This window comes from Suricata suricatta, chromosome 17 (assembly GCF_006229205.1).
Source record: "Suricata suricatta isolate VVHF042 chromosome 17, meerkat_22Aug2017_6uvM2_HiC, whole genome shotgun sequence".
NCBI lineage: Eukaryota > Metazoa > Chordata > Mammalia > Carnivora > Herpestidae > Suricata > Suricata suricatta.
In genome coordinates this window covers 55,300,680-55,315,215 of record NC_043716.1, presented here as the reverse complement: position 1 = coordinate 55,315,215, position 14,536 = coordinate 55,300,680, and the positions used below count along the sequence as shown (strand labels likewise).

The 14,536-nt window shown below is 62.3% G+C and overlaps 1 protein-coding gene across 1 annotated transcript in view; it reads left to right on the top strand.

The window, feature by feature from the left end:
• Positions 1-14,536, top strand: part of DNAH17 (dynein axonemal heavy chain 17) — a 96,711-nt gene that overhangs the window by 60,765 nt on the left and 21,410 nt on the right. The window contains exons 51-60 of the mRNA XM_029927093.1: positions 1,155-1,316; positions 1,777-1,941; positions 2,151-2,342; positions 6,352-6,618; positions 7,545-7,706; positions 9,593-9,826; positions 10,846-11,010; positions 12,665-12,760; positions 12,882-13,099; positions 14,291-14,498. Coding sequence (XP_029782953.1) covers positions 1,155-1,316; positions 1,777-1,941; positions 2,151-2,342; positions 6,352-6,618; positions 7,545-7,706; positions 9,593-9,826; positions 10,846-11,010; positions 12,665-12,760; positions 12,882-13,099; positions 14,291-14,498 — 1,869 coding nt within the window. The remainder of the gene's footprint in view (positions 1-1,154; positions 1,317-1,776; positions 1,942-2,150; positions 2,343-6,351; positions 6,619-7,544; positions 7,707-9,592; positions 9,827-10,845; positions 11,011-12,664; positions 12,761-12,881; positions 13,100-14,290; positions 14,499-14,536) is intronic.

Sequence of the window (14,536 nt, the reverse complement as noted above, 5' to 3'; positions counted from 1 at the left end):
GTGGTGATGGTGGTGATGGTGATACTGATGATGTTAAAGGTGATGATGGTGACGATGATCATGATGGTGATGGTGGTGGTGGTGGAGATGATGGTGGTGATGGTGGAGATGATGGTGGTGATGGTGGTGATGGTGATACTGATGATGTTAAAGGTGATGATGGTGACGATGATGGTGGTGGTGGTGGTGGTGGTGGTGGTGGTGAAGACAGGGAGGATGATGGCGATCATCATCATGGTAATGACGGTGCTGTTAATGGTGCTGATGGTATGATCATGATGGTGACGATGACAGTGATGTGATGTTGGTAATGGTGGTGACAGTGGTGATGATGATGATGGTTATCATGGTGAATGTGATGGTGATGTTGGTGACGGTGATGACAGATTGATGTTTTCTCTTATTTATTGACTGTTTAGTTTGAGCTGGGCACCAGGCTTGGCCACATATACCCCCATTTTCTCTCCCAAACAGCATGTAACATGCTCCTACCTCCCCATGTTACAGAAGGGGACTCTAAGACTCCCGGATGTTATGACCTACTCAGCTCACGGGGGCACCTCACCCCCTGCTATCTCACTGCCCCCTGCTTATGTCACTCATAGCACCCATCACAATGTGTCATTACCTTGTTATTGTGATTGCCTGGTTGCGTCTCCCACTAGAATGCGGACTCCATGCAAGCAGGGCCTATCTGGGCCGTGACCCCAAAGCCCCAGAGGGGCCTGGAATATGGTAGACTCTCAATAAGAGCCTGTTGAACGTGTCCAGGGCACTTGGTCAGTAAATGGCTGAGCCAGGATGGACACAGGCAGGCTGGCCGCAGGTCCCCAGCTTGTAACTGCCCGCTCTGTGGCCTTCGGTCTGCCTGGTTCCCCCTCATGGTCAGACTTGTTTGTCCCTTCTCCGCCAGCCCCCGCCCCATTAGAGAATGAAGGCATTGGCCCTGTCTTGGGAGGAGAATTCCCCCACATCTCTCCCCACGACACGCCCTCCGGCCCCCAGGACTCACACGGCCTCTGCCGTCAGTGGCTCCCCTGCCATGGCCGATCCCCGCCTGGGGAAGTGACCGCTCCCTCGCGTCCTCTCTGCGCGGCACCTGGCTGGCCTTCACGGTGCCGCCAACGACGCTGACCATCCCGCGTCTGGGGTAGGGACTCTTATTCTCCACAGCGGAGATCCTGAGAGTCCCGCTTGACCTGGCCCGCCTCTGGCTGCACGAAGCGGAAAGAGTGTATGGCGACAAGATGGTGGACAAGAAAGACCAGGAGACGTTGTGCAGAGTCACCATTGCTTCCACCAAGAAATTCTTCGACGTAAGTCAAGCCCCCAAGTCCCTCTGATGAGCCCGGACAGGCTCCAAGAGGACAGCGTAAGCGGGGCCGGTGGTAAGGTGAGCCTCTGGGAAGGGCCCTCGTGTGAGCTTGCGGAGGACCACATCGGGACTCTCTCACACGAGTGCGTGTCTGGGGGAAGGGACTGGCTCCTCAGTAGGTCAGGACGGGATGACCTCCCTCCGTCCACCTGGGGCCGAGAAAGGCCTGCCTGGGTCCCTGTGTTCTGCTCGTATGTGCCAGGCTTTCTCGGAAGATTCATTTCTTTTTCCGGAACGTGATGGGCGATCGGGCCGTCCGAGCAGGGATTCTGTGCCCACCGGTTTGCAGGGCCCCGGCAGCAGTGGTTTGGGCCCATGAAGACTTGGCCCGCCATGCCGGGGCCGCTGCGGCAAGCGGTGCCCGTGGTGCGCGACAGAAGTGCCCTGCCCCTTATTTCTAGGATCTCAGCGAGGAGCTTCTGTTCGCCAAGCCAAATGTCTTCTGCCATTTCTCTCAAGGGATCGGTGAGCCCAAATACCTCTCGGTCACCGACATGGCTCATCTGCACAAGCTCCTGGTGGACGTCCTAGACAGTTACAATGAAGTCAACGCGGTCATGAACTTGGTGAGTGGGTCCGAGCGGACGGCGCAGGCAGGGGGCCGGGAGACCCCGGGGCTCCCGTCCTGTCTCATTAGGAACAACAGGTCGGTGGTGCCCTGGGGCTGCGTGCCTCACAGCAAACACGGCAGCAGGGGCTCCCGGGAGAGTCTGGGCCGTGGAAGGAGCGGGGTCCGCGCGCCCTGGGATGCTGAGGGGGGTCTCTGGTGTCGCAGGTGCTGTTCGAAGACGCGGTGGCTCACATCTGCAGGATCAACCGCATTCTGGAGTCGCCCCGCGGGAACGCCCTGCTGGTGGGCGTGGGCGGCAGTGGCAAGCAGAGCCTCTCGCGCCTGGCCGCCTACATCAGCGGGCTGGACGTGTTCCAGATCACGCTCAAGAAGGGCTACGGGATCCCAGACCTCAAGGTGAGACGTGGCCCCCGGGGAGGGGGTTGGCGGGCAGAGAAAACTGACCACGCGCGGGTCCGCAAGCGGCCGTCCGGCACACGGGAGGTGAGTGTCACCGCAGGGTCCCCGCCGTCGTAGGAAGTCAGGGCCGGGACACAGTCCCCTGTGGCAAAGGCGAGAGGCCGTGCGGGTGTCTGTGCCCGCCGGGCGGGAGTCACCGGGCTGCTCTGTGTCGTTCGTGGGCCGCCAGGTTCAGTGATTCCGTTACTAGGTATCTGGCTACGAACGTGGATTCTGGAAGCTGCTCTTTGGATTAATCAAATAAACATTAGCGCAAACAGGTCTCATGCCGCCGAGGCTTTTTATTGATTTCTTTTTTCTGAAAATGTGCTCTTGCCGGGGAACCCCGTGCTGCTCCGACGTGCTTAGTCCAGAGCAAACCGCCGTCCTGCTTTGGCTCAGAACCAGAGCCCATCCTACTGCCCTGCATGGGGCACGCCTCTCTCGGCATGGGGGCTGGGACGGGGGCAGACCCAGCGGGGACCCTCCCACTGCACGGGCCCCCGAAGACCCTGGGAGTCATGGTGGGCAGCTATAGCGGGGCGGCCTGGAGCCCTGCCGGGGCGCAGCCGTCTGCTGGCGGAGGCCCCGGGGATGACCGTGGGGACAGGGCGCTAATCCCCAGCCCTGCCACCTGCACGGGCGGGCTCGCCAGGGACCACAGCCTCTGGACAAGCATCTCGTTTCCGGTTGTCACTGTCCTCAGTGGATTCTACTCTTTCCATCAAAGGACTAGCCAATGTATTTTTTGTTTTTTCCTAAAAAGAAAAATTTTTAATGTTTGTTTATTTTTGAGAGAGACAGAGCACAAGCTGGGGAGGGGCAGAGAGAGAGGGAGACAGAGAATCTGAAGCAGCTCCAGGCTCTGAGCTGTCAGTGCAGAACCTGACCCGGGTTCGAACCCACAAACTGCGAGATCATGACCTGAGCCGAGGTTGGACGCTCAACCGACTGAGCCCCCCAGACGCCCCATAGCCAATGTGCTCTTAAGTCCCTGCGTCAAGGGCAAGGCCTTCCCACAGGGTCCTCCCAGACTCTGCTGCCGGAACCAGACCGGCTCTTAGCTTAGCCGGTCAAGCGAGTGCACACTGATTTCTGGGGTGTGCTCCGCGGCATGGAGGGCCCTCACAGTGTCTCATTTCACTGGGTTTTCCCCCACTGAAGGTTTTCTAATCTATTAACCAAATTGTACTGGTTTACTTATTTTTTAAATGTTTGTTTATTTTTGAGACAGAGACAGAGTGTGAGTAGGGGAGGGGCAGAGAGAGAGGAAGTCACAGAATCCCAAGCAGGCTCCAGGCTCCGAGCTGTCAGCACAGAGCCCGATGCGGGGCTTGAACCCACAAACCATGAGATGATGACCTGAGCCAAAGTAGGACACTTAGCCCACTGAGCCACCTGGGAGCCCCAAATGCTGGTTTATTTTTATGATTGCCTCGCAGGCTCTGTGGACTTTGTCCCTGGCGCCTCACGTTAGGGCAGGTTGAGTGTTGAGTCTGAACAGTGTTCGTCCGGGCATTGCAGCTGCAGAGCCCCGAGGACAGTGCCCTCGACCCCCGCTGCGAGCCGTTCCCTCTCATGCTTATTAAGCAGCTGCTGTGTGTTCAGAAGGAAGGAAGGAGACACAGTGGGCTGACGGGGCTGGCGTCCTGCTGTCAGGGATGTGATGATGTCATACGGTCCGTACCATAAGCTATGGATGCCCCTGGAGGTTAGAGATGCGGCAGGAAAGGGGTCAGGAACCGCCGCCCCAGAGACACTGTGGAAAATCTTGGAATTGGTCCCCAGAAAACAAGGTGCCATCAAGCGTTTGAGTCAAAACCTGGGAGGGTCCCAGAACAAAGCCTCATGTCCCCCAGAGGCTGGGACCCGGAATGTAGGGAGGGGGAAGGGAGAGAGGGGAGGGGCAGGCTAGGGCTGGCCCCACCCGCCAGGGCCCTGCCTACACAGGAGGGAGTAGGGGGCAGGGCCTGGCTGGGCTCCACCCCCCACTCTACAGGCCCACCTACCGCGTTCGTGTCCCTGTGGGATGCTTCCCCAAAGCTTGAGTCGTGGCCCAGAGAGTGGGGAACCCTGGAAGTTAAGTGAGGGCCAGCCCTGGTCTGATGATAACAAGCAGCTTAGGAGGCCCCCCAGCCAGAGATGGGAGCGGGGGCTCCCCTCCATCCACGCCGATCCCGAGACCCACCCGGACGCGGGTGACCACTGATCGCCTCCTTGCCAACGGGGTGGGGGTGGGGCGCGAGGGGGGAAGGGACCCGCAGGCACGGAGCTTTGGGAGCTGACCGGAGCTTTGGGAGCTGACCGTGACGTCCGCACCAGAGCAGCCCCAGCAGGGTGGCACCCTCCCTCAGGCCGGCAGTGAGGCCTGGGCAGATCTGGGCTGGGGGCCCAGGGCAGCCGGAGGAACTCACACGCCTCTCTGTGTACATGGGCATCTGAGGAATCTGGGGGAGGGGAAGGACGTGGGGGAGGCTGGAAGGTGCTGGGAGGTGGGGACCCCAGGACAGGACGGGCAGCCTAAGAGGGTGGGAGCGAGGGGCGGGCAAGAGCAAACACGCAGTGGCCCCAAGGACTGGAGACGGTCCAGCTCTGAGACGGCAGGGCCGAGCCAAGGCCAGGCAGGACAGGGACGCACAGGAGGAGGGACGGCCCTGAGGGCTTTCCTGAGGGCAGCTCGCTGGGGGTGACAGTCAGGCTGCGCAGGCTCAGGCCTCTGGATTTAGACACATCTCCAGCCCTGGCATCTTCCACCTGCGCTCAGTGGGGCAAGACGAGGAGACCCTTCCTCTCGCTCGAGGCCCCGCCGACCTGCGCCCCTGCCCCTGCTCCAATGCCACCTGCGGCCCCTCCTCTTCTAAGCTCAGGACCTCCCCCTCGCTTTTGTTTTGCGTTGTCAAAACTGTGGTCTTGCTTTCAACGCAGTTCCCTCCAGCTAGAGACCTGGGTGAGGTTTCAATTGGGATGGAGATGCCAGGAGGCTGGCCGCCACCAGAGGGCAGCACTGAGCAGTGGGGTGGGGGGGAGGGAGATGCCTCCCACTGGCCTATCTTAAGGCCCTTTAAGCCATGACCCAGGCCCGTCGCCCTTGTAGAAAAACTAGACCTTACAGGCAGCAGGTCCTCAAACCCCGACACTTCACGTTAACAGCTGGCCGACAGCGACAGACGTTTTGAACGTATGCTTACGTTTCACGCGCGTCGGTTGGCACGTTCCTCGAGAAAAGCGAGGCGTTCATGCCGCTCTGAAACGTGCTTCTGGTCTCTCCTGCTTTGTTCTCTCCTTCATTTACGCTTCCAGAATGGGCATTCGGTCGCTTTGTGGAGCTGTTTCTTCAAATCCTCGTAGGGACGGGAGAGGCGTTACACAGAGCGTCGGGGTGGCTCTGAGCGGTGCCCTGGCACCGAGCCCCAGACCTGAGCCCGCGGGGCATTTACTGAGGGCCTCCCGGAGGGTCTCTGCTTACGGGGTTTCTTTCCCCTGCATCTTTTCTTGGTGGTAAACTGTGTACGTGACGCACAGCTCACCGCCGTCAGCGTGCAGGTCAGTGGTGCTAAGCACAGCCACGTTGGTCCACAACCAGCGCCACCTGATTCCGGAAGCCCGTCTTGCCCCGCGCCCACCTGTCTGTATGACCCTGACCGCCCGGGGCTGCCTCCCAGCGGAAGGAGGAGTGTCCTTGGGGAGCGGTTTTTGCACCGGGCTCGGTGTCCTCCAGCGCATCCGTGGCGTAGTGGGGGTCAGCCTGTGACAGGACGCCCTTCCTGCTGATTTGTCCATTTGTCGGCTGACGGCACTTGGGCTGCTCCTGCCCACGTGGCCGCTGCGAGCGTGGCAGCCCCCCCGCCAGGCTTTGGGTCCTCCCCCCCCCCAGACCCCGCCCACGGCAGACACGCGGACGCGGGACGTCCCTCCCTGCGGAGCTCGCGGCCCCGCCACCGGCCCTCAGCGCGTGCTCCTCGTGCAGGTGGACCTGGCCGCGCAGTACGTGAAGTCGGCCGTGAAGAATGTCCCCTCGGTGTTCCTGATGACAGACTCCCAGGTGGCCGAGGAGCAGTTCCTGGTGCTGATCAACGACCTGCTGGCCTCGGGGGAGATCCCGGGGCTGTTCCCCGAGGACGAGCTGGAGAACATCCTCTCCTCCCTGCGGCCGCAAGTCAAGTCCCTCGGCCTAAACGACACTCGGGAGGCGTGCTGGAAATTCTTCATCGAGAAAGTGCGCCGGCAGCTCAAGGTAGGAGCCCGCCTCGCCACGGCCTCCCGGGGCCCGCGCGGGGCCCCTGACGCCCACACACGTGTAAACGGATGAGGAAGTGCACCTTGACCTTCCAACGCTCCTTTGTAGGGAAGCTGGGCTGAGCTACCCCATGCGACTGAAGGGGCTTTGGGTCTTCTCCCTTCTGTCAGCGTCCGGGACCGGCCGCTGCCCCCTGCCCTCTGGGAGGGTCCAGCCCCATAGCTCCTCCGTCCTCTCCCTGCTCGACGCGGATGAAGCATCTTCCCTCTGTATCTTCCCCATCCGGGCCACACGGTCTGACCGGTGGACGTTGTTTGGGGGCCCCAGGAGCCCCTGATGGATGCCCCCCAGCCTGGCTCCTTCCCCGGTGCCCCGCTCGGCTCTCATCCAGCACAACAGCCCCTCCCAGGGAGCCAGCCCGCCGTTCCCATGGACGGAGAGCGGCGAGGGGCCCGTGGGGCTGAGGCTGTCCTCGGTCCAGCAAAAGGGACCCCGGGGCCTGTTTGCAGAGCACCTCCGAACCGCTGGGGGCCCAGGGAGTCCCGGACTGTCTGGGGGTTAGTCACCATCTCTGTGTCCCCGGGACCCGGCCCCACTAAGGGGGTCGTAGCCTCCCTGTCCTCGGGCCTTAGCTGCCGGGCGCGGATGCCCATTCCCCACTCCGTCCTTCATCTGGCCTTCCCCTCCCCGCTTCACGGAGGCTGTGACAGAGGCTGGGGGCTGACGGGGCGCTGCGCCACCTCTAATGAGGCCCGTGAGGCCCGTGGAACGTTTATCGGTTGTGCTGCAAGCCAGGAGCCCCGGGCGTGCACTCCGGCCACCGGAAACAGCACACGGAGCGAGAGCTCTCCTCCTGCCGGAGCGGCAGGCCCTGGCCTCCGCCCCGCCGTGACCGCCGAGTGTCCCCCGTCTCCTGCATCCAGGTGATCCTGTGTTTCTCTCCCGTGGGCTCCGTCCTGCGTGTGCGCGCAAGAAAATTCCCTGCCATTGTCAACTGCACGGCCATTAACTGGTTCCACGAGTGGCCGGAGGACGCCCTGGTGTCCGTGAGCGCCCGCTTCCTGGAGGAGACGGAGGGCATTCAGGTGAGGCGCTGGGCGTCGCCCTCTGCCACCCCTCCATGCCAGGGCTCAGGCCACCCGGAGTGCCTGCTGCCGGGAGGGGGACCCCGCACACGCTACCTCCCGGCAGGTGAGGACTCACCTTGGTGTCAACACTGACGAGGGGTTGGGGAGGGAGTCACCTCAAGCAGTCAAGACCGGTGAGGCCTTAACACAACACTTTTCAAAACCCAAATTAATGCCAAACAAGTCACAGTGAACAGGAGCAAACCTGTAAACAGTGATAAGCAGGGGCGCCTGGGGGGCTTCAGCTCAGGTCATGATCTCACGGTTCATGGGTTCGAGCCCCACGTCGGGCTCTGTGCTGACAGCTCAGAGCCTGGAGCCTGCTTTGGATTCTGTGTCTCCCTCTCTCTCTGACCCTCCCCTGCTCACGCTGTCTCTGTCTCTCAAAAATAAATAAAACATTAAAAAAATTATAAAAGAAAAAACAGTGATAAGCAGCTGATTGCTGGTTTTACGCCCTGCATTGCCGGGTCCACAGGGACGCTTGCTTCCGCCAGCTCGGAGTGCCCCTCCCCTGAGGCCATGGTCCCCAAGGGGCCGGGGCAGGAGGCTTGGCACTGGGGTACAAACAGACTGCGCAGCTCAGGCCTTAAACGTCGTGCCTGATCAGGGCTGCCTGGGGGGCCCGTGTTTACTGGGTTAAGCACATTTGCTCTGGACTCGCCTCCAGCACGGCTCCGCCCCGTCCCCGTAGCCCCGCCCCCTGTCTTCTACAGGCCAGGACAGCTGTGATGGGGACATCAGTCTGCTTGTCTTTTTTTTTTTTTTTTAACATTTATTTTTGGGAACGAGAGTATGAGCAGGGGAGGGGCAGAGAGCGAGGGAGACACAGAATCCGAAGCAGGCTCCAGGCTCCGAGCTGTCAGCACAGAGCCCAACGTGGGGCTCGAACTCACGAACCGTGAGATCATGACCTGAGCCAAATTGGCCGCTTAACCAGCTGAGCCCCCCAGGCGCCTCCACTCTTTTGCAGGGTGCTCCTTTCCTCGAAATAGGGTGCCTACTTTCACTGTTTGAGCTAATTGCTGGCCTAGGAATGGCCCCTAAACTCTGACCCAGCCAGTGGGAGAGATGGGGAGCCCTCGAATAAATCACACTTGGTTACCATGCTTTATTTTGGACACACACTCTGTTCCCAAGTTCAGCACAGCAAACCTGGATCAAACCGTGGGCCCGGTGGGGAGGGTGGGTAAGATCCCCTGTGGGCTGTCTCAGAGCCTTCCCTCTGGGGACTGGCCCTTCCCACACTGCACCGGGGGCCCAGATGTGGGCTTCCGGCCCCCAAGACAGGGGAACCGCCCCTCGGTCAGCACCAGTGAGGGCCTCAGGGCAGATGCCGGAGAAACACGTGTTGGCGAGAACACGTTTCAGATTCACTCGAATCACCGTTGGTATGGCTTGGACGGTCCCTGGGACAAGGCGCCCAGGCAGGGGGAGGGGGGAGGCGGCCGTGACGCTGGCACGGGAAGCAGGGCCCGGCGGAAGAAACGCACGATAAACGGCTACCGGGTCGCCCGGGTCACTCAAACACACGGTCGGGCCCTGCGCCCTCCCAGGAGTGCGAGGGTGTGAGTCACAGAGAGAGGATCCGGGGAGGTAGGCCGTGCGCGTCCCTGGTGCTGAGCCACACCCTTGGTGGTACAAGGTCACCAGCGCCCACGATGGCCCCCACAGGCTTTGCTGTCTTGAGGCTGACGTTGAGGGGGGGACGCATCTCACCCGGGAAGCACCCCCCCACCGTGCCTCCCACAGCCCCCGGGGCTCCTCCAGGGGGAAGCCAGGGCCCCCCCCACAGGAGCGGGTCGCTCCCGCCGGGGAGCCAACGGCCCATCGTGCCTTTGCAGGGCGAGGTCAAGGCTTCCATCAGCCTCTTCATGTCCTACGTGCACACGACCGTCAACGCGATGTCCAGGCTCTACCTGGCCACCGAGAGGCGCTACAACTACACCACCCCCAAGACCTTCCTGGAGCAGATCAAACTCTACCAGAACCTGCTGGCCAGGAAGAGGCTGGAGCTGGTGGCCAAGATCGAGAGGCTGGAGAACGGGCTGCTGAAGCTGCAGAGCACCGCGTCCCAGGTGGGGCCCCCGCAGGAGGGGCGGATTCCCGCCTTGGGGGAGCGTCCTCGCCCACCCCACCGAGGACGTGGAGGGTTTTCTTTATTTTTTTTTTCGTGACAGGAAATGTTTTAATTTTGTTTTTAATGTTTTGTTTATTTTTGAGAGAGAGAAAAAGAGACAGTGTGATCAGGGGAGGGGCAGAGAGAGACAGAGAGAGAGGGAGACACAGAATCCAAAGCAAGCTCCAGGCTCTGAGCTGTCAGCACAGAGCCTGACGCGGGGCTCGAACCCATGAACCTGAGCTGAAGCCAGATGCTTAACCGACTGAGCCACCCAGGCGCCCTAGTGTGTGCTTTTTAATATGCAAAAACAACGGGGGGTCCACAGTGCTTTTGCGATATGCTGAAGTTACACTGGGTGCTCTGCGTCGGCCTGAGCCGGGCGGGATTTGCACGTCCAGTCGAGCGTGTCTGTGACAATGTGTCCATTCTAGGGACACCTTGTACGCTGTGGTGCCCGGATGGAAAGGCTTTTCCTCCGTTCCACACCGTGCTGATGCTTTCTCAGTCTTCTACGTCCCTCGTGTACCCCGGCCCCCTTGCCTTCACCACCTGCCGTTGGGGTTCCCGGGGGAAGCCCGGAGAACAGCCCCCACTTCCCAGCCGGGGCTGAGCCCACACAGCCGGGGCGGCTGGGCCTCTGCCCCCAGGGAGGCTGAGCCTGCCCAGCGAGAGCCCCAGGCAGTGTGGCATGGGTCAAGGCCACCCCCATGGGGGCATGGAGGGGGGCGTGGGGGGGTGTCCCAGGAGGGCAGAGGGGTCGAGCAGGACTGCTCCCGCCCGGACAGCTCGCTCCCAGAGGACCCAGGAGGGGCCCAGCCAAGCAGGCCGCGTCTTTTCCCCAGATGAACCTTCCAGACGTGGTCCCGTTAGAGAGACTGAGGCCACCCTGTCACTTACCCCTCCCCGCACCCCCTCCCACCTGTGCGTCGTGGCGGGGACCCAGGCTCACCCGTCTCTTGGCGTCCCCTCCCCCAGGTGGATGATTTAAAAGCCAGGCTGGCGATCCAGGAGGCTGAGCTCAAGCAGAAAAACGAGAATGCCGACAAGCTGATCCAAGTGGTGGGCGTGGAGACCGAGAAAGTCAGCAAAGAGAAAGCCATTGCCGACGAGGAGGAGGTCAAGGTGGAGGTCATCAACAAGGTGCGCAGGCGCGTGTGGCCACAAGGGCTGCAGCTCCGCCGGCTCAGGCCTCCCCGCAGGCCCAGGCAAAGGCTGGGGGGCTCCCCTACCTGCAGGAACGCCCCCCACTCCCAGCTCAGAGGAGGGCCGTCCCCTCCTGGAGCCGTGCTGTCCCCGGGCCCCGTGGCGGCGTTTCCAGGAGCCGGTGAGACATGCAGGTCCAGGCCCCAGCCCAGCTCTGCTGTATCAGGTCTGCATTTTAACAAGATGCCCGTGACCTGTGAGCACACTGAGGTTCCAGAAGCCTCCCCCCTCGGGGGGTCCTGGTCCTCAGACTCCACGCTGGGAGCTCCCTAGATGTGCCGAGGTCACTGGCTCCTGCCTGAAGGGGTTTCTCCCCCCGCCAGCTGCCTCTGATGCCCCCAGGCGTGGGTCCGTGTGGGCACTCACACGAGGAGGATCCCAGTAATCGTCTGCTATCCCTTGAGATGGGGGTCAGGGGAGCAGGTCGTTTCTGGGAGGAGGGGGCCTGACGGTGGCCACCAAGTGCTGGCACGCCTGGGCCGGACGCGGGCACAGCCCCAACCCTCTGAGGCCCTGCGTGGTCAGCAACGTGCCCGGGGGCTCGAAACTAGCCGGTGGCATAGACCTGAGCCGGGACCCACAGCCACACCCCAAACTCTGTGACCTGCCTTCAGACGCCGCGTGTGGCTGTTCATGTCCAGGCACCTGCCGCTCTCCAACCCCCGAGTCAGGGGTGCTCCTCGGGGAGGAGGCCCCCGGCTCAGCCCGCCCAGGCAGCGCCTTCGCACCGAGAGACCTGGGCCACAGGAGCCCACGTCACTGGCTCTGAGGCCTCACGGCCTCTCGGTGCCAATGTGCCATTTCCCCAGGATGGAACGGTTCGGAGGTCTAGCTCACCCTCCCCAAGAAAAAGTGAGAACCTGTCCACACACGTGCGCTCCCCGGGTCGGGAAGAACCCCTCTGGGTCTCTGGGTGCCGAGCACAGGGACCAGCAGCCGCGTGGTGTCCATCAGGAGGGAACAGCATCAGTGATTCTGGACAGTGAGGAAGGAGCCAGTAGGGGCTGGGGGCTTTGCAGGGCGGCACGGAGGAGGGACAGGAAGGAGAGCGCCTCTCTGCAAAGCACCCCTGGGGAGTCCACTTCCCCCCCCCAACTTTAAGGACAGCGTGGGGCGCGACCACAGAAGCGGCCGTGGAGGGGGCCAGCTGGGCGGGCTGACCGGGCACTTCCTCCCCGCAGCGCCCCTGAGGGGGTCGTTTCTGGATGCAAGGCTGGGAGCAGGGCAGGTGCTGGACGTTACCCACTGTCAGTCCTGGAAGTGGGGGCCCCTCTGGAACCCCAAGTCTGCCACCCCAGCATGGCTGATTCCAACCTGAGTGTTGAGGGGCAGGGGTGGGGGGGGCGGGGAGGAGAAAGGTGGGCTCCAGGCGGTGACCAGTGACCCCCCCCATCCCCACTCTGGGTGTGAAGGGGGAGCACGGGGTGTACGGCAATGTGGCCGCCATGGGGAGAGGCACCCACCTCACCTCCGTCCGCGCTCCCTCCGTGCTGTCCAGGGCTACACGTACGTGTACACACACACACACTTGCTCTCATGTGCAGCCCCCACTGGCGCCCGCCCTGATCTTTCCCACGTGGCTTCCTTCCAGAACGTCACAGAGAAACAAAAGGCGTGTGAAACGGACCTGGCCAAGGCAGAGCCGGCCCTGCTGGCTGCACAGGAAGCTCTGGACACCCTGAACAAGGTAAGGGACGCGGGGACAACGCCGTGGCGTGTGCGCAAGTGGCCTCAGGCTCCCGCAGCATCCCTGGGTTGTCCCGGGGCCGGCGGGGCCCTGGCAGGTGCTCCCTGTCTGTCGTTTTCAGAACAACCTGACCGAGCTGAAGTCCTTCGGGTCGCCCCCGGACGCCGTGGTCAACGTCACGGCTGCCGTCATGATCCTGACTGCGCCGGGCGGCAAGATCCCCAAGGACAAGAGCTGGAAGGCGGCGAAAATCATGATGGGCAAGGTGGACACCTTCCTGGACTCCTTGAAGAAGTTCGACAAGGAGCACATCCCCGAGGCCTGCCTGAAGGCGTTTAAGTGAGCCGGCCCGGCCGCGCCCCCAGCTCAGCGCAGGACGCCGGGGGCTCCGGGTTCCCCGCAGCCTGTTCCCAGGGGAAGCCCGTGCTCGCCGGGGCGGGGCGGGGTCTCAGGCCGTGGGCAGCAGGCAGAACCCCGGAGCCGGGGTGGGGGGAGGTGGCTGGGGGAAATCTGGTCGCACCGGGTCCCCGGGCGCCTCACCACCCTCTGCCTTCCCCACCAGAAGGCGTCAGCGCAGGCGGTAAGGCCTGTGGCTCAAAATCCACACAGCACCTGGGAGGGTCTGGCAGCCCAACACGTGGCCCACAGGACCACAGGAAGCGCCACTAGGGCTCCCAGAGGCAAGAGCAGTTGAGAACACACACACGCCGTCACCATAAATGCGCCACATCCGAGGGACACCCCCAGTAGCTGGCCGTCTGGCTCAGGGGTGGGCTGGGGGACAAGACAAATCCCACCAAGGGGCCTCCATCACCGGGAGGTGGACGCTCACTCAGCCTCCTTGCTGGCGCTGGTCCCCCCGTGGGTGACATGTCCCTGTGTGCATGGTGGTTGTCGGGCCCCCACGCCGACTGGACACCATGGGGAGAGGGCACGTTTTCCGGCCGGCCACCAGCCTCCCCTCTGAGTGCTGGACGACCTCGCGGCAGGCGGGTGGTGACGTCCCTGTCCGGCCCCGCAGCGCAGTCAGGCCGTCTCCCTTCTGCCAGCTCCCCGGCGGCCGCGGCCCCGCCTCACAGGGGTTTAAACACGCAAACCTGCCTTAACGTCAGCCTGAAAGGAAGCGGGAAGTAAACCCAGGGCGGGGTGCCCGGCTGCACCCCCACCGACGTTCCCATTGCTCGTCAGTCGGTTCTGAGTGAACCCGTTCAAGATTCTTCCTGCAGATGGTTCCGTCTGTTATGCTTAACGACGTGGTTGGCTTTTCTTTAAATACTGGTTTCTAGAAGGTTCTAAAGTGCGTCTATGCCCCCTCAAACCCCAAACCACTTCTGGGGGCCAGACTTCAGTGTTTCACTTTTTTCCATCTTCTTGAAGACCCTTCCTCCACCCCCCAAAAAAACCACTCACGGTGCTCCCCAGTAACTGCCGGGCCCCGTGGCTAGTGCCCCGCTGAAGGCGGGAGGGACAGACACAGGCGAGGCCGGAGGTCTACAGAGCCCGTGCCAGCGCCCGCTGCTCCCTCCCCAGGCCCTACCAAGGCAACCCGACCTTCGACCCCGAGTTCATCCGCTCCAAGTCCACGGCCGCCGCAGGCCTGTGCTCCTGGTGCATCAACATCGTGCGCTTCTACGAGGTGTACTGTGACGTGGCCCCCAAGAGGCAGGCCCTGGAGGAGGCGAATGCCGAGCTGGCGGAGGCCCAGGAGAAGCTCTCGCGGATCAAAAACAAGATTGCCGTAAGTGCCTGTTCACACCGGCACCTGCAGCCTGGGAG